We start from the raw sequence: 25,059 nt of genomic DNA, 5'->3' as shown, positions 1-25,059 counted from the left end.
AAATCAAGCAATTGTGAAATTTTGGGGACCAAAACTGCATTTAAGCCTTTTTTTTTTTTTATAAGTGTTAGTGGATAGTTATTATAATTTTTTAAAAATAAATAAATAAAATTAATGAGGGTAAATATGGAATAAAATGAAAAAGCTATAAGCTATAAGCTCATACGCTACTTGAAATAGCATCTCAAAAAACGCTATAAGCTAGTTAGAGAAGCTCGTTACCAAACATTTCACATTTTTCAAACAAGCTTATAAGCTAATTCAATAAGCTATAAACTAGTTTATTGGACTTACGAAACAGTGACTTAATTCAATGATTTGGTGAAACTTAGTATTAAAATTAAGTAAAATATTTAGGGTGTGTTTGGTAACACAAATAAGCTAGCTTATAGCTTATTATATGAGCTTATAAGCTTGTTTCAAAAAATTAGAGGTGTTTGGTAACAAGCTTTTTAAACTAGCTTATAGCTTTTTTTCAGATGCTATTTCAAGTAGCGTTTGAGCTTATAGCTTATAGCTTTTTACACTTTATTCCATTTTTACCCTTCAATTTAATAACTACCCACTCTAAAAAAAAAACTACCCACTATCAATTATGTAATTTTATATTTAATAACCACTTTAAAAGCTAACTAGTATAACTTACCCGTGCTATCGCCCGGGTTAATGTTCTATGAAAAATATAGATCATTTTTTTTCACACATGAAAAATATGGATTATTAAAATTTTAATATTGTGATTTTTTTAATTATTTGTAAAATTAATTTTATATTTAATATAATAGTTTATTTAAATATGATAAAAGATCCAAATTTTGGAGATTTTTAGGAGAAATGGCATAATGGAGAGTGATACTCCACTCCCCATTCCAAACTCACATGTTCATATATTTGTTCTTTTATTTTCATAAAAAAAAAGGTCATTATGCAAAAACTAATCTAACGGTTAATATACTTGTTCTTAATCGCCATCTCTCTTCTTTAGACATTTGTTTTCTTCAGGAGTATTTTATCTCATGTCCCCGTGTGAAAAAATTTCACATTTGAGAAGCAAAATGGGCCGATTTTAATATTATTTATTTAAAAGTAATGAACAGTAGAATTTTTTGTCATAAATATTTTTTTAATTGAATTTGAAGACCATAAAAATTATTATATCCAGCTGACAATTATACCTAATTAGTATATGCAGTTGGCAATCTTCCTTTCATAAAAAAAATTTTAAAAACAATTGCTTTGGTACAAAAATAATTTGTTTTTGACGAAATTGGTACAAAAATAATTATTAGAGTAAATTTATGATTTTCGGTCAACAAAAATAATGACTATATAATTGCTTGCTATATATAGCACTTCAAAAACAATTCCTTTTGTAATAATGCAAAAAAAAAAAATGAAAAATCATATAAAGCATTTAATTCATTTATGGCCAAAAATATGGGAGAAAAATGCATTTGGGAACGCCATGTGTACAGAATCATTCTATCAAACCCTCCCAAATAATAATAATAATAATATAATAATAATAATAATAATAATAATAATAATAATAATAATAATAATAATAATAATAATAGATAGATAATAGATAATGAGGAATGATTTGAATTTATTTTTTGGTAACAAATGATTTGAAATTTTGAATTCACATTAATTGAGAGATCGTGTATTAATGATTTTGAATTACTACTTGATTTGATTTAGTTGAAATCATTTGATTGATTTGTGGAATTGATTTTTTTTAATGATTATTTATTTTACGGTGAAAGCAACCTGTATGCATGTATTAATAATAATAATATGTTAACATTATTTCTCTAAAAAATATATATTTGAAGTTTATATTGACGGTTGTTATTTTTTTTATTTTATTTTGTGTCTTTCAAGTGTGCTTAATAATATGAAATGAGTTTTTTTTCTAAAAAAATAAAATGGATTGGTAAAAAAAATAAATAATAAGAATTCATAATGATTGTAAAGAGAATTGGTAATGTTGTTAAAAAAAAATTAAAACGTATTCGATTGTTTCATTTTGAATGATTATTTGTAAATTAGCATTAAATTTTGATTCAGAAAAACACTAAAGAAAAAATATTCCTTATATGAGTACCGCACATAAATTCTATTGAAGATGCTCTCTAAATTGCCATATAGAAAATATGTTCTCAATTGTTGCCACATAGATTATGATGAATGAGAGGATGCCACATTGGATTAATAAAAATTAAAATTCATAAGAAAGTGACACGCAGATTTGTTTACTTGAGAAAAAACTCTTAAACATATAAATAATAGATAGATTCACAAAAATAAAGATCTCCTTTTTTTATAAAAAAGAAGTATAAAATAAAAATTGCAATAGAAAAATATACAATAATGATGAACTTAATACTATTGAAAAACTACATCATTTGATTAATTTGTTAATAGATTCATCAAATAATACATCATTGATATTCCAACTTGTATCCAAGACATCATTGATATTGATAAAGTGCTATAAGCAAGATTTTATAAAAAAATAAAACTACAGTTGTTAAAACAGACTCCGAGCTCTCAATTCAATCCATTTTGTGAGAATGTGATTCATTTCGTCTTGCCTCTTAATTATTTCCCTGTCATGAAAATAAATAGGATTAATAAATAAAAAGATGACCAAAAGAAAATAATCTAAAAGGTAAAACAAACAATATATTAAAAATATAAGAAATATCGAACAAAGAAGAAAAAATAAAGAAATTTAAAAAGGTGACAATATACAGAAAAAGTAGTGATTATCGAGAGAGATGAATAAGAGATAATGAAGATTGAAAAATTGTGAGTTTTAGAGTTCAGACAAATGTTATATATATAGTAAAAAAAATGGACAAATGAGTAATTTTGTCTTTAATATGAAATTAAATTCATTAAAGTCAAATATATTGATTCCATTTTTAATTTTAAAAATATATTAGTAAATTAGTAATTAGTAAATTAGTAAATAAGACATATTCCATTATATTATAAATAAATTAAATAAATTAATGCACATGAATATAACACACATATTCCAATTTTTTTAAATAATAATAAAATATTAATTATATTATGTGACTCTATATAATTATAAAATTATGAAAATATATAATTTTTTTTTACCGTAATACAATATATATATATATATATATATATATATATATATATATATATATATATATATATATATATATATATATATATATATATATATGTGTGTGACCTTAGTATTTTGATACACGACCATTTAGAAAAAATTTTGTGAGAGAATAATTTGGAGACCATAAAGATTTAATATTTTTTTAATTGAATTTGAAGACCATAAAAATTATTATATCCAGCTGACAATTATACTTAATTATTTTATGCAGTTGGCAATCTTCCTTTCATAAAAAAAAAATAAAAAACAATTGCTTTGGTACAAAAATAAATTTTTTTTTGACGAAATTGGTACAAAAATAATTATTAGAGTAAATTTATGATTTTCGGTCAACAAAAATAATGACTATATAATTGCTTGCTATATATAGCACTTCAAAAACAATATTTATTTAAATGGATTGTCCAACCAAGAATCAGAAAGTAAAATGTTAACATGATTTTGATTCAGAAAAACACTAAAGATTCTAAGTAAAATTATTTCCTTTTAAAATTATTTTTAATAGATGCATTAAATTCGATTTATAAACAATAATTGAGAAATGATTGAATTTCCAAATTAGCCAAAGATTCTAAGTAGAATGATATCATCATGTATCAGAGAAATTGCAAAGGCCTTCATAGTTAGCCACATAGGAATTGGAGAAATATTAGAATGCCACATAAGACATGGATCAAGGAAATGGTGCCACATAGGAATAAGACCATGAGAGAGAAACTCCTAAATATATAAATAATAGATTTTACCAAACACTTTAATTTCAATAAGCTAGCTTTTCAGTTATCAGCTATAAGCTAGCTTTTCAGCTATCAGCTAACTTATCAGCTATCAGCTAGCTTATAGCTTATTTTTACCAAACAGACCCTTAATGTAACGTGTCATGGGGGGTATTTCCACGCGGGACATTCATTGTACACAACGTCAACTGCAGACGACGCTGTTTCTTCGTTCCTTCTTTCGATCATTCTCTGAATCAATCAACGAATCTTGTTCTTGCGTCATCTCAAAATCATAGGTAAAATATCTCATCTTTCACCTAAATTCCTTCATTTTATTCAACACCCATTTTTTCAATCTTCCAAATTTCCCATTATATTGTGTAGTGTATATCATCATCATCATCAAGGGTTGAAAATAGTGCTCAAATCAAATCCAATTAACATGATTCTTGCTTGTATTGTTCCAATTTGATCATGTTTTACATGACCCTTTTGTATTGAATATCAAAATTTCATTTTTTTGATACTACATTTTATGATCAAGGGTTGAGAATAGTGTTTAATGGATAATAACTATGGTTCATCATCTTCACCATATCGGTATCCAAACCCTTATATGTATCCCCCTAACCCTCACCCTAACCCTAACCCTAACCCTAATCCTCATCGACCGTATCCACCTCAAGATCCATATGCACATTCTCATGCTCCTCCTTATCCATATCCTTATCTTTCTTCACATTCCTTTAACTATTCCTATCCTAGACCATACCCTCCTCATCCTCAATTAGTACCCTCAGCCCCACCCTCTTATCCTTATCCATACCATGTTCCTCAAGGAACTCATAATCCTACTCAACCTTCTCATTCACACCATGCTAGCTTATTACAACATGGATCATCTTCTAATCATTATTATTATTATCAACAAAATGCTTCTCATGAAGACCGTCCCGATGCTCATTCGCGTCATAATAGCTACTCTGGTCCTTACTGGTCAGAGACATCAAGTTCAATAGGCGGTGGTGGTGGTGGTGGTGGTGGAGTATCACAAACTAGTGGCGGTGGTGGTGATAATTCAAGGCCATCTGTTTATCCGCGTTTGGAGGATCTAATGAACGATGTTAGGTTGTCTGATAATCAGCCAGCTTCACCTTCGGCGCCAGCTCAACCTTTTATGCATTCGATTTCGGTACCGAAGATGCAACAGAAGAAGGAGGATTTTTATGGATATTCTAATAACTCGTTCTCGGGTTGGGGATCCTCGTACCCGAATCGGGTTAACTCGGGTAGATTTTCAGATTTTTCTGGTTCTGGCTCGTTTAATGACTCGATGTATAATCAGAGCTTGCAGGTTGTTCCGGTGCAGAATAAAGGGTCGTTGAGAGTTTTGCTCCTTCATGGAAATTTAGATATATGGGTTCATGAAGCCAAAAATCTTCCGAATATGGACATGTTCCACAAAACATTGGGGGATATGTTTAATAAATTACCTGGTAGTGTGAGCAATAAAATTGAAGGAACAATGCATAAGAAGATTACCAGTGATCCTTATGTTTCGATTTCAGTGTCAAATGCCGTAATTGGGAGGACTTTTGTAATTAGCAACTCTGAAAATCCTGTTTGGAGTCAACATTTTTATGTTCCTGTTGCACATAACGCCGCTGAAGTGCACTTTGTTGTTAAAGACAGTGATATTGTGGGTTCACAGCTCATTGGTATTGTAGCGATTCCAGTGGAACAAATATACTCAGGGGAAATAGTTGAAGGAGCTTACCCTGTCCTGAATAGTAATGGGAAACCTTGTAAGCAAGGTGCTGTACTGAGCCTATCCATTCAGTACATCCCAATGGAGAAACTAAGCTTTTATCACCAAGGAGTTGGAGCAGGGCCTGAATATATCGGAGTTCCTGCCACTTATTTTCCTTTAAGGAAAGGTGGAAATGTTACTCTATATCAAGATGCTCATGTTCCAGATGGAATCCTCCCTAATGTGGTTCTTGATAGTGGGATGTTTTATGTGAATGGAAAATGTTGGCATGACATCTTTGATGCCATAAGTCAAGCTCGCCGCTTGATTTATATTACAGGTTGGTCAGTGTGGCACAAAGTTAGGTTGGTAAGAGATGGCGGTTATGCATCAGATTATACCTTGGGTGATCTTCTGAAGACAAAGTCACAAGAAGGAGTAAGAGTGCTTCTCCTTATTTGGGATGATCCAACATCAAGAAGTATTTTGGGTTATAAAACAGTAAGTAATACAATTTTTCTGTTTCACATCCTTTCATTTATGTGCTTGGAATGGCTGGTTGGCAATTTCATGCAATGTGCTCATCTATGCTTCATGTTGTCATCATCAGAACATTGTTTTATGTCTTTTCAAACTTTGTTGATCTTATTGATGGTGTCCTTAATAAACCTGAGTTGAATATCTTCAAAACCTGTTGACATTTGGATTCGGGGCATTTTATAACTTGGCTTTTCCAATGCTTAAACATAACCATTTACTTGTTCTTGCCCTTATCTAATTGGTAATAGAGAAAAATAAGTGAGCAAGCAATTCCATTCTTTTATCATGCATTTTATAACTTGACTATTTCGTGTAAGATCTATACGATTGTTTGCTTCTTTTAGTTTTTTAAACATAAGTATATTATTTATGAATTTCCCTTTCAGTTCTACTTATGTGAAAACCTTTGTCTATATATTTAGGATGGTGTAATGGCAACTCATGATGAGGAAACTAGACGGTTTTTCAAGCACTCATCAGTCCATGTACTGCTTTGTCCCCGCATTGCTGGAAAACGACATAGCTGGATCAAGCAAAGGGTTAGATTTGGCAGCTACTTTACTCATCAAAATATATATTATTAATTATGCTCATTGGTCAACAATTTTTTCTGAAATGTTGGTTTTTGTTGCTACTCAGTCATTCTTTAAAACCTTGCATTATTGGGATTAAACCTGTAAATTATTCTTAGTGAGGAGTTCTAGCAACACACTCTTTAACAAACACACTCTAACATACTCTCTTCTATTGGTTAAAATTTATATGGGTCCCATAAAAGTTATATGGGTCTACATTTTTTTATGTGACCCATGTGAATTTTAACCAATAAAAGAGAGTGTGTTGGAGTGTGTTTGTTAAAGAGTGTGTTGCTAGCATTATTCTTAGCATTTATATTTAGCAATTGAATATGTTCGTCATGCATTTTTAGTATTGTTACCGTAAGAATAATGATTGCATTCCATGTAATTTTTTTATGACTTGACAAAAACGTACATTTAGTTATAAACTCTGACTTCTAGGTTTATATTAATGTAAATGTGTGTCCATGCATTCGCACACATGCATATTATGTCTAATATTTAAGAGTGAAATTTCTGAAGTCTAATCGATCTATTCCTGCTTCCTAGGAGCTATTCTGCTTATATAAAATTTGCATTTTGCAAATTAACATCCTTAATTTCCTTCCATGAAGAAAAGTAAAACTTTTATTTCATATTTCAGGATTTTTAACAAGGTTAGTTTTCCTAGCTGTTAAATTTGAATTTCTTTGTCTTGTCAGGAAGTTGGAACTATATACACACATCATCAGAAAACTGTAATTGTGGATGCGGATGCCGGAAATAACAGAAGAAAAATTATAGCATTTGTTGGTGGACTTGATTTATGTGATGGGCGATATGATACTCCCCACCACCCTATCTTTAAGACATTACAGACAATACATAAGGATGATTATCACAACCCCACTTTCACGGTAATCTCTTATTTCAGACTCCGCTTTATAGCACGATCAAGAGTATTTAGAGATCTCCATCAAGGTTTAAATTCAAGAAATTTAAATCATGGTTAAATATGTATCTCGGAACCAACAAGCAGGAATTTCTGAATACAATTGTTAAGACAAGAAGACCAATTATTCTATTGATGAGTTATTTCATGACAGGGTAACACTGGTGGTTGTCCAAGGGAGCCGTGGCATGATTTGCATTCTAAAATTGACGGTCCAGCAGCTTATGATGTCTTAACTAACTTTGAGGAACGCTGGTTAAAAGCTTCAAAACCGCATGGGATAAAGAAGTTGAAAATTTCATATGATGACGCTTTACTTAGACTGGAAAGAATTCCAGATGTTATTGGCATTAATGACACTCCTAGTGGTGAAAATGATCCTGAATCATGGCATGTTCAGGTAATTAATTAATTTTCTAGAAGTAATTATTTCCTCTTTTTCTCGAAAACGAACTTATTGATTCTGTTTACTTTGGGATATAGATATTTCGTTCAATTGATTCAAGTTCTGTTAAGAGATTTCCAAAAGATCCAAGAGAGGCAACTGGCAAGGTAAGCAAAAGCTTTTTGTTTCAATTTTTCCTTTCCATGTTTGTTTTCAATTCATCAAACATCAACCAGCTTGTGTATGTGAATGTAAAATTATTATTGTATATTTACAGAACCTTGTATGTGGGAAGAATGTGCTGATTGACATGAGCATACATACAGCATACGTGAAGGCTATTCGTGCTGCACAGCATTACATTTATATAGAGAATCAATATTTCATCGGGTCTTCTTACAATTGGAGTCAACATAAAGACCTTGGTATGATACTCCTCTTTTTGCATACCTGCATATACTTCACTAATAGCATTTGGTGCTATACTAATATTTTTGTAAAAGTATGTGAGCTTTGGTATGGATAAATAATCCAAAGCCGGAATCCAATATGGTTCATTTATGCTGGATTCTGTTTTGGCAGGTGCTAATAATTTAATACCGATGGAAATTGCTCTAAAGATTGCGGAAAAGATTAAAGCAAATGAGAGGTTTGCAGTGTATATAGTTATTCCAATGTGGCCAGAAGGTGAACCAAAAGGTGCTGCCACGCAAAGGATTCTCTTCTGGCAGGTATGGTTCAAATTGAAATCCCAATATGAATGTCAAAAACTAGGCAAGGTTTTTATTGAACTTTTGAATTGTTTGGTATTGGTATAGTTCACTCTGACATCAAAATTGCATATCAAGCTCTATCGTTGTCATGCTAGACCATTTTCCTACTTTATCCTGCATTTTTTTCTGCTGTTGAGCTGTTTTACTGAAAAGTATCATATGTAGCTAGTAAAATGCCCCTTTCCCTTTGAACACCAAAATTTTAAAGAGAAATAACTTTTCATTTAATTATTATTATGTCGTCATTCCAAACTACTGTTAAGTATGGAAGGAAAATGAAGTTAAACTCAATTTTCATAAACTATCTTTTTGGCGTGTCAAATGAGTATTTGGTCAGTAATGCATGTGTTAATTTTTAATTTTTCTTTCAAAATTTGTGCAGAATAAAACAATGCAAATGATGTATGAGACAATTTACAAGGCTTTGGTTGAGGCTGGGCTTGAAGCAGCATTCTCTCCACAAGACTATTTGAACTTTTTCTGCCTTGGTAATCGGGAGGCTATAAATCTTTATGAAAATGTCAATGTGTCAGGAAATCCTCCCCAAGCAAATAGTCCACAAGTATGTTACTAACACCCTGGAAAACATTCCGGACACTCTTTATGAAATCATGATTTTGTTTCAAGGCATACATACAATCCTCACTATTGAGTGAATCAACTAGTAATTGTTTTGTGTGGTGGTGCTTTCTTTCCAGGCAAATTGTCGAAATAGCCGACGTTTCATGATTTATGTTCATTCAAAAGGCATGATAGTTGATGATGAATATGTGATAGTGGGATCCGCAAACATTAACCAAAGGTCTATGGAAGGAACAAGAGACAGTGAGATTGCAATGGGAGCATACCAACCTCATCATACCTGGGCAAGAAAAACGTCTTGTCCACATGGACAGGTAATATTTTTATATCACTGGCCACTAATATTTAGTTTCTAATCTTAAGGACCAATTTAAAGTTTCACTTGTGGCATTCAAGCAGAAAAGATGAAGTTGCAAAACATCATTGAATATTTATTAGTCGTGTGAAAAATATCATTTTGAATTTCCCTTCAATAAATTCCAATAGAGTCAACAAGTTAGGGGGATAACTCACTGCCATCAAAATCATGTCATGTTTTTATTAGTTCATCGGCGTCTCTGTCTTTTAAAATGATAATTGATTGATTTTTCGGTTTTCTCCGTATATGTTTTGAATTTTGAATCCATCAACATGGATTATAACCTGACAACATTTTTTATGAACTATACTACGTAGATCCATGGATATAGGATGTCACTTTGGGCAGAACATACTGGAACAATTGAAGAAAGCTTCTTGCAACCTGAGAGCCTTGAATGCGTGCGAAGGGTTAGAGCAATTGGTGAAATGAACTGGAAACAATTTGCAGCAAATGAAGTAACAGAGATGAGAGGGCATCTACTAAAATACCCTGTAGATGTAGATCGAAAGGGGAAAGTCAGATCACTTCCCGGTCAGGAAGAGTTCCCTGATGTAGGAGGAAAAATTGTCGGATCTTTTCTTGCCATGAAGGAGAATCTTACCATTTAATTTGATGAACTGATGATTACTTTGAGTCTGTCACATTCTGTGCTAGTCATGGATGAAATGTATGTAAATTACAAAATAGAAGTTCAACAGTTTTGAAATGCTTGATAGTTACAGAAATACATACAGTGTATAGTCAAACACCTTTACAGGTTATTCTTTTTCCTTTTTTAGGACTAACTAACAAACCACCTATAGACCAATTCTTGATTATTATACAAGCTAGCTTTTGCTAGAAATAAGTGTTGTTTTTGTGTGTATATACTTTATGTGGAATGCTATTTGTTTTGTAATTCATGGTGCTGCCGAGTATGATATGGTTACATGACAACATAGTTGCCTTGCCAATTTGGTATGGTTATGTTCTGTTACATGATTTTGGAGATTGTGTCTTTCATTTTATCTATTTTTTCTCCTCCATCCGAGGTTGCTTGATAAATTTTTGCAGGAATTGACACGAACACAAACTACAATTATGAAATATAAAATTTTCTATTCTAAATATGACTTTTCTTTAAGCTTTCACTGACAAAAGAAACAGCAGTTTCAATTTGAAAAGGGGAAAACAAATCCTAAACTGAAATCCAACCAAGTAAAGACTAAAGACATTGTACTAGTATTTTATGGGACAGTTACAAGCTTTGCGCGCCTAGTTTTTGGATCAACTAATACTCGAAGACCAAGTGCAGAAATTTGAGGCACATCAGCAGATCCCTGAAGCTGCAACTCAGCAACTACCTTTTGATCCTCCTCATTGCCCTCCAATATATTCCTAACAGACCATATGCCCCCATTCTCTCAAGTAAGGATTATCTTCATCAGTAACACACTGCTGCAATAGCAGTAGAATTCCATTCCTACTCCTGATTTCATCTTGTACAGGTTTTCTTCTATACACACAATTGCCAATAAGTGCAACTATGTCTCTCCTAAAGCCCTTGTAAGGGCATGGTTTCGAGGAACAACTAGCACCGTCTTGATTATCAGATTGTTTGATTCCTTTCTTGATTATTGCTGGAGGTTCAAGGTCCCCAAGCAACCGAGGCCATATGACAGTAACACATTGACAGCATCGTTTGCATCCACTTCATTAACTCTCACACTATCATGAGCACAATCCAGGCAATTGAGATGCACGGGTCTTTAAACTAGTTCAGATGAAAACAATACAGGCAATTGAGATTCTTCAAGGCAAATTCTTGAAAGAAGCAACTTTATCCAATCCTCGCCAAAACTAGCTGGTTTCAGTTGAAGAAGTCAGTGTTACAACTTAAAAAACATAACAAACCAATATGACACTCATGTCATGAAACATAGCAGCATAGCAAATTACAGAAGAATTCACAATTCATAACAGCATAGCAAAATATAGAAGCAGCTGCAGCAGCAGCAACAAAAAGAATTTTCTCATGAGGTGAGTCTACTACAAGAATCACATAATGCCATCGTATTTTGCCAAAATATAAATTTTCAAATGGGACAAATTTTTTGACTTAGCCAACTGGTTCTCACAGGTAAGGGTGCAACCTGGCCAGGGATTGTTCCAATCAAGGTTAAAATTCGGGTATAATAAACTACAAACTAACCTGAGGCATGTTGTTGTTTTTCTATATTTTGTTTCTTGTAAGAAAATACTTTGTCTATCCTCATTTTACTAAAAGCCTAACTATTATCTCAACCTTGGTTTTCATTATTGGGTTATAAACTTTTGAAAATTCTCCTAAATTCATATATTCTTATTATCAAAGGAACTTAGAGCAGCATAAATGATCATAAAACTTTTCCTTACTTTGGTACCCTTTCAATTTTGTGTCACTTTCAATACATACATTGAAGTTGATAATCAAAATGGTTACATCAATGATCCAACTCTCACCACCTCAGAATTTTCAAAGAATGCCAATAGTTCAAATCAACTTGTTTAATTAAGGAACAAGAATGCCTTAGGGAACACATTAGAAATACCCTATAAATAAATAGAATCATAGCATAGATGAAGCAAACATAGAAAAGTCCACAAGAAAAAAACATAAACTTACAAACTTACCAGAAGAAGCAGTTCTCACTATTTCTACAACTACAGGCCAACCACCGTCACTATAAAGATCTCCAAACCATTCAGGGTTTCCATCACAACATGTATAAATCATCATACACAATGGATCAGAAACCTCTTTTGTCATCAAACTCAAGAAACAAATTCTGGTTAAGAATTTCTCCAGCACACAAGTTTCTGAGAAGCTTGAAACACAAAGATAGAACATGATAATCTAAAAGAGGGGTTTGTTGTGAATGAAGTATATTGAGAACTGCACGGAGAATTTTTTTTCCAGAATCAGATTTTGAAGTGTGAATGAGAATCACTAAGGAGTTTTCTAAGCAAGTGGAGTTGGAAACACTTCACTACCTGTGATCTGCAAGTACTGTTCGCTACAATTGCAAGCAACCACTTCTTATGACTTTATGCTGTGAATTTTATAATCCAACATTTGAGTTTTATTAAGAATTTTGAATGTATTTGATTTTCCTCACACAAATCATAATTATGGTTCTACATCTTTATTTCGTTCTGGAAAGATCTGCACACAATAATTCATGTTTCACAGTACATAACTTTTGTTAATGTCTTCCATAGTTCTGTAAAAAATTTAAATTGTTTCCATCTACTGCTTAAATTATCCAGCAATGAGGAAGAAACATGAGTAGTGAGCACAGATCATAATTTCAACTTTATGTTACCATAACCAAATTAACAATTCATACCACCAAGTCCAACCATAGAGAACAGCGAAAGGGTACACACAGAAGTAAAATTGCAGCCAAATTACTAGTCTAAATCAATAAATAGAGACAAAACCAGCGGCCACAAGTGCATCCTTAACATTCAGTGATGACACAACAGGCAATAAACATCAATGTATAAGCAAGACAACATGTGGTGGCTCTGTCCACGTCTGCAATTTCCTTTTATGTCTAGAACCCTTCTTGGAAAGTACTTCACGGTTGCTCCTTATGGAAAACAACTCAGCTTCTTCGAGCTCCATGAGCCTCAACCATATCAGTCTTTTATTTAATTCATTCCACTTGCCAAGTTCCTTTTCATCTAGCAGGGGAGGCATGTGGGAGAAGCTGTTGATGATATCTTCGAGAGAAGTTACTCTGGAGTAGGTCAACTCCGCTGCTGTCTCATATGTTGCTTCACCAGCAAGTCATTCAAGTGCAACAACCTAGCCAACCTATTCAAGTTGTTCCGCTTCTCACACGCCAACAGCAGCGGAGAGATTCTTGGTTGTGTCATCTACAAAAGCTTGTCTAGACTTGCTGGTCTCCGGTAAGAGTAGGCCATCAATAGTGTATCTATCCAATAAACTCACAGCTAACTGCTTCCACTTATTCTCAAATTGCTCCAACACGCTGATAAAGGAAGGGGGGAGATAGTTGGAGGTGGTGGAATTATAGAGGCGGTAGTGAAGCAGAAAGGGGTGGGCTCTTCTCAGGCGATGGAGGTGGTGGAATTAAAGACCAAGTAACTTGAGAGAATCAACCAAGATAGTGTGACACAAGTGGTAGATACTTGAACCCCTTAACCATTTGGTCCTGGGTTCAATCCCCGGCTAGTGTGTATGAAAAAACATTTGTTGCATGCGGAGCATACCTTGGTTTAAAAAAAAAAAAAAAAACTTGAGGGCATCATCACCAACCATTGTTATGTTGAAAAGGTGGAATTTTTTAAATGAAAAATAAGATTTTGATTAAAAATTGGAGAATCAAAGGTTTGTTTGTGACTGCGCCGGTATTCTTTTGGTGTTAACGTTGTATACGTGAATTTTGTTTTCATGGAAACAGTTTACCATTATTAAAATATCAATCAACTGAACTCTATGACATGAAGTTGAGATGGCCGAGTTGGTCTAAGGCGCCAGATTAAGGTTCTGGTCCGAAAGGGCGTGGGTTCAAATCCCACTCTCAACATTTATTATTTTTGTTCCATTTTTCTTTCCTATGTTTGTTTATTCTGTTCGAGCAATATTTATTTATGTACAATCTTATTTACTTACAAAAAATTACATGCTTCCATTTTACTTCAGTCATGATTCATGGAGGTATCACTTGGATATTTGTTTGTTTATGGTTTCCTATACCATTATTGCAGTACGTTGACCAATGTTTTTATTTTGTTGATATATTTTGATATGGACATTAGTGTTTGTGTTCTATATTATTTTGTTGAGTGAAATGTCAAATACGGTTTGAAATTGTAGAATTTATCAAATATCTTTCTAAATTTTGTTGTGTTGAGGTTTGGGGGCATATTTTACTCCATGGGCTTCCTATATTGCTCTCAAATCTCCAAATTTCCTTATTTGATTGTGATTTGAAAACTACTTTCACTCGGTTGATTTCAAAATCTATGTTCCTAAACAGTGCTTTATAGACCGGAATAGGAATGTAGTTTTTCAACTGGTTCGGAATTTAGATTACAAATTGATTTTGAATGTAGTTTCCGAATTGTACCAGAATATAATACGGAATTCAAAACTATGAATGCACGAAAGAATTGGTTAAAAATGCACATTACCTTAACTTTGATACCAAATGAGTATAGAAACTCTTTGTTAATGAGCCAATGTTGATTTTGGACCAAAATATACAAAACAAATCACAACCTTTTTGAGAGAAAATGAGGTTGAGTGTAGACGAATAATTGTTCACATTTTATGTAGCGAATGGTACCAACATATATATATAAAAAGCCCCACCATCTTTCCCTTCATTCCATCAGGTTCCAAAATAAAATTAACTTATTCAAAATCCCAAAATACAAAACCAACTTCAAATCCACCAATTTCTTCGCATTTGTACACACAGGTGAAGTTTAAAGTCAACAAATAAGAGGTTAGTACACATTTGCTCATATTTGGTTGAAATATTTCAATTTCACTATTTTTAGTTTAACAATATGTCCAAATTATCAGTTATTTAGTTAAATTCGCAGGAAAAAAAGTTGAAAAACATGAAGAAAATTAGTTATTTTGTCATGTTTTTGTTTTAACAAAATAAATGAGACATTTACTAAAACTATGGATTTATTAATTAAGAAACAAAAGAAATAATTTAGGAGACATTTACTTCTTCTTTTTTTTTTGACAGTAAGGAGACATTTACTAAAATCAAATAAACATGTTTCAAATATTTTGTCTAAAAAATAGAATAAAATATAATTTACAAATCTATCCTCTCGTTTAAAATATATTTTAATAGATAGAAGTGATCTTTTGGTCAATATATAATGAGAATAGGCTTGTTAACTTATTTCCACATATTTTTAGGTGGGAGTAAGTTAGCATGCCCCTATATATATATAAGATCGTAGATACGAACTGTGGTAGTTTTCCTTCAATAAAAACAAATTTATAGCTTTTAAGGGTCCGTTTGATATGCAAAATATAAGTACTGGATAGAACAAATATAAGACAAAATAGCACAAGACAAAGTTTAAGGTATTTAACAAATTTTATCGTGTACGATATTTTTTGGACAAAAAGATATTTTGGTATTTTAGTTAATTTATATATAGGGGACAAAAAGTTGTCTCGCGGTTCAATGGAGGACAAAAATTTCAATTTTTGTCCAGGCTCTTAACCCCCACTTTGTCCGGTCCCGAAAATAGTTTTAAAATCAAACACAAAAGTATTATGTGCGGTATCTTATTTTTTAGCAAATATGTAAACCCCACCGTAAAAGTTAATTTTGATACGTACTCATATTTATCCCAGTGTATCCAACAAAATACTACCTTAAAAAGGTGAATTTATTTATAAAAACAAATTCATCTTTGTTTTACGTAGCCTAGTGGTTAGAATTTCATCTTTAAAGATAAAAAAAAAGTTGACTTTTAGGAGTTTGAACTCCAATCCATGCATATAAAATGCGATGACACTACCAAATTGAACTAAGCTTACCAGGAGCTATCTTTGTCTTAAATATAAAATTATGTAGAAATTTATAAATATATTTATTACTTTTTCTAAATACTTTTATTATTAATACTATCAATTTGCATTGGAGTATAAAAAATCAACCTTTAATATATTTAACACACATGATAATATTTTATTTTGGTACAACACAAATTATAATATACTCCATATTCATATTTTAGATGAATTTATTACTCCAACTACTATTTATAATATCAGTAATTTTTTCTTTATAATTCTTATAATAAAGTACTAAAGAAAATAATCGTGCGCAACATGAATTTTGGTGCAGCTATGTTTTGAGAGTCCCAAAGTCTACCGGTTGACTTGGTTATACTACATACAATTTTAGGATTTAATTTTTTTTTCCAAGTGGAACTTACTCAGCATTGGGATTTTGGAACAAATTAACAACCATTTCCAAGCATCATTTTAAATGTGAAAACTACTCCCAACTGAAATGAAATTTCCAAGTAACTTCAACCACAAACAAGTCCAAACAAATACTACTAGCTCATTTTTCTAACCCCTAACCACAGCTCAAAATCTCAATAATGAATTTTCCATGCTCCTTCACAAACTGGACCATTCCCCCCTTAATTTAATCGCTTCTTATCAAACTTTTCCAAAACATTAAGTAAATCAACATAGAGAAACAACCTTTCTCTTTCCCTCTTATTTCCCTCATTTTTCCTTCAACCCTTTCACTTGCCAAAATTCCTCTACCCCAAAACAACTCTATATATACATCTCTATATCCAAATTTTTCTAAACAGTTTTCTAAAAAAGGTGTACATACCGCTATTAATTTTGAGTCGCGATATCAAAATTGATGTTGTATCAGCTGTATTTGACTGTGATTCTCTATAATATCAAAAATTGCGGCGCATTTGTGTTCAATTTTTTAAAACGTGGCTAGTTATCTTACGAGTGATGTCTCGCACTGTAGAAATCACCATTTTGAATGTTGAAAACATTTGTGCGAATAAAAACTCCATAAAGAAAAATGCATTTGTTTCTCTTGAGTGTGATTCAAGCAATGAAATTTGTTACTCAACCAAAGAAAATTCAGAAGAATGTGGTGGTGGAAGCTGCCTTTCATGGAATGAGAAGCTTATAATGGAGGTACCATTCAATGCAAGGTTTATAATAGCTGATGTGAAATGCAAAACATCATGGGGGAATATTAAGAGTGTTGGAATGGCCAGAATACCATTATCAGATTTGTATGTGCAAGATAATCAAGTGCAGTTTCTGAGTTATAGGCTATGGGATAGTAATGTTATGAGAAATGGTGTTATCAATATTTCAGTTAAGGTTAAAAATCTGGAATATTCTTTTCCGGTGACCGGGATTCCAGTGACTGGAATTGGTTTGAATGAGATTGTAACTGGGATTCCAATTTGGTTAAGCAATCTTCAAAGGAATTGTTAACTTGTTAGTAACGTTATTGCGCATGTTTGGTATTGCAACGAGTTTGACAAAATTACAATAACACTGTAATTTTGTAGAAACTTCAAGTTATATTGTGTCAAAATCTCAGTTACTCCAAAACATACACATATAATAATGTACTGAAATGGAGCAACAAAGAAAAAGTGAACATGTTTTTTCTGCTTTGTGTTTCTTGAAACAAGCATAATAAAGTGCAAACCAAATATTCACCAAGGTGAAAATTAAAATGACTACTGAAGCAAGTGTTTCTAAATCATGATTTATTGAAGACTTTTTCTAAATCATGATTTATTAAAGACTTTGTATGTATTTTCTTAGTCCAACTTTCGAGTTTATGATACTGTGAAATCTTTGCAACCCTTCGTATAAGATAGGTCAAGTTTCTCACTATGATGCTGGCTTAGGACATTATTAATAGTCTTAGAATTGAGAGTTGAATCTAACTCAACCCTGTAAAACCGACTTCTAAGTTGAGGATTGCCCTCACTTATAAACACACATTCAGGTCATCTCGCAACTGATGTGAGACTTCTTAACAAATAGAAAACTTTATTAACTGGGAAAAAGTGCCAAACCCAACGACAGATTGCAAGAAACAACATTTTTAATAACAATAACAATCCCTGAAAATCAACCAGATACATAACCTCCTTCTGTAAAATTAACAAGTGCAATGTATATTGAATGTAGAACTTATAGTTTGCAACTGTGAAATAACAAAATCAATATTATTGATACATAGGGATTTTGATATTTTCATTCAAGCTTTATGACCATTTAAGAGATATACAGTAATATAAAAAATAGGTGAGACCTTGAACAAGAAATCTGATTCCTATTGTAGGCGAAGGACTCAAATTCTTCATATCTACCCAGGAAACAAATTGTTCTCAATATGGTTAGGTGGAAACAGCTGATCATAGATAACAGGATGAAGCAAGTAGAAATCACCGACACGACAAAAATAAGTGACGAAAAAATGAAATTGGTATAACATTTAGCGACAAAAATTAGAAACGAAAAAATGAAATTGGTATACCTTAGAAATGAATTTCATTTTTTCTGTCTCTAATTTTTTGTTGGTAATTCTAGTGTACATTAACCAAAGTAAATCCGAAATTGTTGTAAAAAGGGTTGTGCCCTCCTTGTCAGTGCAACTAGTTCAAACTTCTTCATGGAGGTTATCGGTGCTCAAAATGTTAAATTTGCAGAGAGGGCAGGTAGCATTGATTAGCAGCCATTTATCAATGCATGTGCAATGAAAATGATGATTGCAAGGAAGTTCCCTAAGTTCAGCACCATCATCATAGGCAGAGAGGCAGATACAGCACTCCTGGAATTTATCATTCATCCGAACATATTAGGAGAGTTGGCAGGCATAGCATTAAACAAAAAAAAAAAAAGTATAATGTCCCAAACCTTTGGAACAAAAGTTAAATGTACAACCAAAAAATACTACTACCTCCGTCCCTTTTTATAAGACCTAGTTTGACAAAAAAATTGTCCATTTTTATAAGACCCTTTTGCAATTATCAATGACATTAGTTATTTTTTCCAAACTTACCCTTATTTACTTTACATAGTTTTTTGAATAGCATTAAATTCATTTTTGTTTGATACAAAGAACTACAATTAATTATTACATAGTTTTTTGAATAGCATTAAATTCATTTTTGTTTGATACAAAGAACTACAATTAATTGTAGGGGTAAACATGGAAAATCAATTTAATACTAAAACTCACTTTCTTAATACACGTGTTTTGTCAAACTAGGTCTTATAAAAAGGGACGGAGGGAGTATAACTTAGTTTATCATAGATATCAATATTTAGATATGATTTTTTAGGTGTCAAAAAATAATTTGTCTAAACCCTCCGGTGCCATGGCAATTCGACATTTGACCGGGAGGTAAGTAAAATCTGACTAAGGATTCTTTAAACCAGGATACGAACACGGGTTCTCCCGAACAATTCGACCTTAACTGAAGCTCCCTAACTACTTGGTTATTGCAGGTGTTAAATGAGAAAGATTTACAATATAGCTTAGAAGTATACAGTTAATATGTAGCAAATATGATGTAAATAACTGTTTCATAAGTCAGCAAGGTTTTAGGACCAAGCAATGAATAAATTGTTAAATATTATGTAAAATACTATGTTTTTTAATATTTTTGAATAAAAAAGATAATCCATATTTAATAAATAGGAACTTACTGCATCTTCTACGGCAATAACATGCTCGGATGCTGAATCACTGTCATATTCTGTCATCACTCCTCTGGATGATTCTTCGCCATCGCCTTCTTTCTTAAACTCCTTTATCATTCGGAACTTATATTTTGGCAACTGGTCAATCTCTTCCTTGGTTGCTCCTTCCTGTTGCCACATTAAAGTTCAAATTAAGTCTGATAAAGTTGAAAAAAGAACATGATAAATGCAAGAAATGGAGAAATATAGTTATAACCAAAATTTATGATTGTACATACTAATTTTTGATGAATTTGTTCAAATTGTAAGAATTAAAACACCGCCCACCTGAGCCCTATTTAAATCAGGTGCTGTTAACCGCAGATTGCAGAAAATAGTGGTTTCTTCGCGTATAGCGCTGCTATAGCCACTATTTGATAAGAATTTCTAACAAATTGCATATTGTAGAACAATAGCGATTTGTTCAAACTCCGTAGTTTTATAGCACTGTTGTAGCCACTATTTGACAACACTGATTAAAATTGAACTGGTTTTCACTGTATCTATCTACTGATGTAGGAAAGATGATAATACTCTATCGAATAATAATTTGCATTGCTTCCATTTTCCGAAGAAAAAACTACTTTATTTTGCAAAACAACTGTATAAAACCGCTATATTGACCCTAAAGTGGCTACACATTTTCTACATTCATTGTTGTCATTATTTTAAAATGAGTATCTATAAAAATGTATTTATCTCAAAACAACAAATAGTACAAAAAATAAAATAAGGGGAAAAAAAATAACTATTTACCTGATCTGCCACTGCATACAAAATCGCAAGTATGCATGGAAGACAAAAGCAAACAGCAATTCCAACGAGACATGCAACAGCAACACAAACCACTACAAGCACAACGTCAAAAGCAAGAAATGTGATACAGAGCCTGCAAAACACAATATGCATGATGGTTACATAATTGCAAGGCAAAAACGTAGTACAAAAGCATAAAAAGAGCTTATATTTAGGGATGGAGCCATGGAGGTAGTAATAGATATTGTTCAAAGTTCTAACTAACCAGTAAAGCTGAGGTGAATCCTTTGTCAAACTCTGACCACCAGCAGTTACCCAGTAGAACCCAAGAATCCACCATATGAATGATAGAATGGTGTTTGCAGACTCTATGTGCTTCATGATACTGATAATTTAACGAATAATACAGTTACAAACTTGTATCAGGCCAAAAACAAAGCTAAATATAGAAAAGTTAAACGGCAATCAGAACAAGATATTCTGAATTATGAACGGAATTTAGTAGGCAATGAAAAATTTTAACTGCATAAGAAATGATGCATTTCATATACTGAATGATTGAAGCATTGTCAATTTTCAGTTCTACACACTCTACTGCTTCCGTCCTTTGGTACTTTAATCACATGCACTTAAGAGTAACACATCACCACGGCACACAACTCCTTTAGGTTGTAAAATTAGAGCAGAGCATGGCAAGCGGAAAACAAGCTGAAATCAGCTCTATTCAACCGACGGCAACTGAATAGAAGTGAAGTAATGTGCACTGAAGTACATACACCATTACTCCAACTTCATTTTCTCATAAGATCAAAATGGCGATTTCTAGGATGCGGAAGTGTCTAATGTGGTCTATAGTGGACCGATACTTGGAAATTGTTCAAATTTCGACGACGGCCGACATTGTCAACTTAAGTAGAAGTTTATGGTTTTCCACGTCCCTACACCAAAGACAGTGACGTAATTGGTGTTGATTCAACAAAAATAGAAGACAACAAATATCAGTTGAGTTTTGAGGCACTATTATTCGTTTTCCTTGTTTTTTACCGAACCGGCATCAATTGGGCCAATGTTTCATCCGTGGACAAGTAATACTATGGTGTTCTACTTACAGATAGTAATGCCGGTCATCGTTAGCACTTCAAACCATTTTCACGCATTTCAACCAAAAAAGAACCATTTTCACGTATTAGTCCAAAGTAAACCATATGCAACACTTCTCCAGAATCTCCACACCATATAAACCACCATAAACAAAAATAAAAATTATTTCTACAAATATTTTGTTATGTTTTAAATCCTAAAAATGCAAAATTCAGTGTTTTAGTCGCACTTAGAAATGATGAGGACTAAATGTATATAAACTAGAACAAAATAAATATAAACTAATAGGGATTTGGATCGTCTAAAGTGACTAAGATGTAAAGTGAAAAAATCAAGAGTTGTTATTTTAACAAGCTTATGCTTTGTTATAATATACCTAAAATATCTATCTTTGATTTAGTCGCACTTAGAAATGGCGAGACTAAGTGTATGTTTGGTTCTACGGTGAGTAAAATTGCTAAATTGATTCTGGCAAAGAATGAGATGAAGGTAAAGTGATTTTTTTTTGGCTTAACTATACATTTAGTCCTTTACGTTTATTTTAGGTTTCAATTTGGTCCCTTACGTTTAAAAAGTATCAATTTGGTCCCTTACGTTTATTTTAGGTTTCAAGTTGGTCCTTTCCGTCAATTTTGTCACATGTGGCAGTCAATTTGCATTCGTGGACTGACACGTGGCACTTGGACACGCTGACACGTGTACTGTTCAAACGGTGTTAGTGACAAAACTAACGGAAAGGACTAACTTGAAACTTAAAATAAACGTAAGGGACCAAATTGATACTTTTTAAACGTAAGGGACCAAATTGAAACCTAAAATAAACGTAAGGGACCAAATGTGTAGTTAAGCCTTTTTTTTTTTGGTTTTAAGGTAAAGTGATTTATGTTTGAATACATTCATGTCAAAGTAAGTTGGACAATAAATTTTAGTGTAGAATCAATTTTGGAGGCAAAATCAATTATACTATAGAGAAACCAAATATGTCAAAATTAATTCTACACCTCTAAAATCAATTTTGCTTCCTCCAAAAGTGGAACCAAACATACACTAAATGTATAATAATAAACTAATGAACAAAAAATATATAAATATAAACTAATATATCATTTTTTAGCACTTCAAATGATAAAAAATCTGGCAGACCATTTCCTTATTTCTCTCTTGTAGCTCTTTTGGTTCCCTTGGGTCGTTAGTTCGATCGTTGATTGGTTTTTCGTCGGTGGACTCTCAAAATCTAGCAGACCATTTCCTTCAGTTTACTCATTCTTTAGGCAGCACTCGAGCACGATGTTCTTTTTTGCAACTCATTTGGCTTTTATGTATTTGGGTTGTGTGGAATGAAAGAAATCATAGACTTTTCAGAAATTCAGAGTCGTCCCTACCTCAATTGTTGGACAAGGTCAAACTCTATTCCTATCCGTGGTGTGGTTGAAGACAACCAACAATACTCTAGTCTCAAACTATCATAGGTGGTGGTCGAGTCCGTTTACATGTTTGGGCATCGATTAATTTTTCATGTTGTTACTTTGTTTTGACATTTTGTAATCTTTTGTAGTCTCTTCAGCACACCTTGTGCTGACGAGATTATTCGGTTAATATATATATTTCATTTTTGCTTGTTCATTTTTTAGAGATAAGAATAAACATATTTTCAATTTCTAGAACTAAAAATGTATTTAATCCAATAAAAATATAAAAACCAACTAAATATATATATACAAACAAATTGAAATTGAAAGAATTGTTTGTACCTATTTTCCTCATTATCTGAAAACTGCTGAGAATCAACATCAGAATCACTCTCAGAACTCAAACTCCACCTTGGACCACTCTCCAAATCATCAGAAGAATTTTCCAAAACACTATCCATTCTCCTTCTTCTAAATTCTGAAACAACAGACAACGAATGAACCAATCCCTGAAACAAGTACCCCAAAATCCACACCCTAAGAGGCACACAAGGTTCCTCTTTATTACTCAAACCCAAAACGACAACACTAACAACGAGAAACGACAAGTTCCACGCTATGTCAAGTGCTACCACTGGTTTTGAATAAGCCCATTCCCTCTGCCGTTCTTCAACCTCAACTGCCGCCCTCTCTCGGACACGTATGGATGGTTCACGGAGCATCATACGTTGTGAGCTTGCACGCCGGATGAAACGAGAAGCGGTACGGAGTGGTGGTGGTGTGCGGTGGAGGGAACGGCGAGTTCGGACGAGGAATGGTTCGGTGTCGTCGGCGGTGGATTCCGGTGGAGAAGATGGTGTTGGGTTTGAAGTGTTCATTTTTATTTTTTTTTGTTGGATTTGTGAGATTTGATGAAAGACAAAATGAGAGACAATGAAATGAAATCAGTTCTTGTAGTATATTTTACAATGAGAAGAACAAAAATGGTTTTGTTGTAGAACATCCTTGTTGACCAAAATATTTTCTTTTTTGAAAATATTTGACCAATAATTCTTTTCCTTTTTTGTTTAATAGATGAGTTTAATCGTTCTGGATCGTCCGTGTAAAGATTTTTTACACATACACTTAATATGTGTTGCCACATCATTTAATGAATATGACACATCATGTGTTGTTAAATATCATGTGTGTTGATATTTTTTTTTAACAGCAAATATATTATTAACCAGGTCTCTGCACAAGACGAACAAAGATCGGTAAAAAAGTAACTACATAACAGGGCGCCGTATATATGCGGAACGCTAAAAATAAACAACAAAATAAACACCACCTAATAGAGGTCCACCTCCTAATCCCAAAATCAGAAAAGCACCTCTCAGATTTCAGGCCACCAAAGACATTAACCCAGCCCCAAAGTTGTGTGTTGATATATTACTAACTACAGGTGTAAAATAATTTTATATCGACGTTATGTAAATTAAATTCTTAATGAATTCCTTTTCCTTTGTCCTTTTTTGCTTAATCAATTTCTTTTCTTTTTTGCTTAATCAATTTGACCAATAATTCCTTAAAAACAATTTTTTTTAGATCAAAACAACGTTATAAATAAATAAACATGATATAAAATATATTCAAAATGTGTCATGAGTTTAGCTCAGTTGGTAAAGACATTGCATATATTATGCAAAAATCGAGAAAGGTGGAATTTCTA

General features: G+C 32.5%; 3 protein-coding genes, 1 non-coding gene and 1 pseudogene across 4 annotated transcripts; 3 read left to right on the top strand and 2 right to left on the bottom strand.

Moving 5' to 3' along the window:
• Positions 1–4,034: 4,034 nt before the first annotated feature.
• On the top strand, positions 4,035–10,747 carry LOC123888755 (phospholipase D gamma 1-like). The gene is made up of 10 exons (XM_045937913.1): positions 4,035–6,145; positions 6,607–6,723; positions 7,464–7,658; positions 7,848–8,093; positions 8,177–8,245; positions 8,356–8,503; positions 8,661–8,809; positions 9,234–9,413; positions 9,550–9,747; positions 10,109–10,747. Exons 1-10 carry the CDS (start codon positions 4,457–4,459, stop codon positions 10,400–10,402), a joined length of 3,285 nt encoding a protein of 1,094 aa, XP_045793869.1. The 5' UTR covers positions 4,035–4,456; the 3' UTR covers positions 10,403–10,747.
• On the bottom strand, positions 10,711–14,103 carry LOC123891857 (annotated as a pseudogene).
• A 187-nt stretch (positions 14,104–14,290) lies between these two features.
• On the top strand, positions 14,291–14,371 carry TRNAL-AAG. The gene has a single exon. It is a non-coding gene; the product is annotated as a tRNA-Leu (tRNA).
• A 2,620-nt stretch (positions 14,372–16,991) lies between these two features.
• On the top strand, positions 16,992–18,192 carry LOC123891577 (BON1-associated protein 1-like). Its single transcript, XM_045941462.1, has one exon. The coding sequence runs from the start codon at positions 17,314–17,316 to the stop codon at positions 17,812–17,814; it is 501 nt and encodes a 166-aa protein (XP_045797418.1). The 5' UTR covers positions 16,992–17,313; the 3' UTR covers positions 17,815–18,192.
• A 263-nt stretch (positions 18,193–18,455) lies between these two features.
• On the bottom strand, positions 18,456–24,389 carry LOC123891576 (E3 ubiquitin-protein ligase At1g63170-like). Its single transcript, XM_045941461.1, has 5 exons — positions 23,691–24,389; positions 21,104–21,223; positions 20,839–20,971; positions 20,050–20,211; positions 18,456–19,168 (listed from the first exon to the last, which is right to left on the bottom strand). The coding sequence occupies exons 1-5, from the start codon at positions 24,224–24,226 to the stop codon at positions 18,998–19,000; spliced, it is 1,122 nt and encodes a 373-aa protein (XP_045797417.1). The 5' UTR covers positions 24,227–24,389; the 3' UTR covers positions 18,456–18,997.
• Between the last annotated feature and the right edge of the window lie 670 nt (positions 24,390–25,059).

The sequence above is a fragment of the Trifolium pratense genome, linkage group LG6 (assembly GCF_020283565.1).
Source record: "Trifolium pratense cultivar HEN17-A07 linkage group LG6, ARS_RC_1.1, whole genome shotgun sequence".
NCBI lineage: Eukaryota > Viridiplantae > Streptophyta > Magnoliopsida > Fabales > Fabaceae > Trifolium > Trifolium pratense.
This window is presented reverse-complemented; position numbering and strand designations above follow the sequence as displayed.

Bases quoted from the DNA above. Each gene is read 5' to 3' on its own strand.
- LOC123888755 (XM_045937913.1), top strand. From the start codon at position 4,457: ATGGATAATAACTATGGTTCATCATCTTCACCATATCGGTATCCAAAC. The intron at 8,094-8,176 runs GTAATTAATTAA...TTTGGGATATAG, and splicing joins CTGAATCATGGCATGTTCAG to ATATTTCGTTCAATTGATTC. The intron at 8,810-9,233 runs GTATGGTTCAAA...AAATTTGTGCAG, and splicing joins AAAGGATTCTCTTCTGGCAG to AATAAAACAATGCAAATGAT.
- LOC123891576 (XM_045941461.1), bottom strand. From the start codon at position 24,226: ATGAACACTTCAAACCCAACACCATCTTCTCCACCGGAATCCACCGCC. The intron at 21,224-23,690 runs GTACAAACAATT...TTAAATTATCAG, and splicing joins TCAGATAATGAGGAAAATAG to TATCATGAAGCACATAGAGT. The intron at 20,212-20,838 runs GTAAATAGTTAT...ATGTGGCAACAG, and splicing joins TGTATGCAGTGGCAGATCAG to GAAGGAGCAACCAAGGAAGA.
- LOC123891577 (XM_045941462.1), top strand. From the start codon at position 17,314: ATGTCTCGCACTGTAGAAATCACCATTTTGAATGTTGAAAACATTTGT.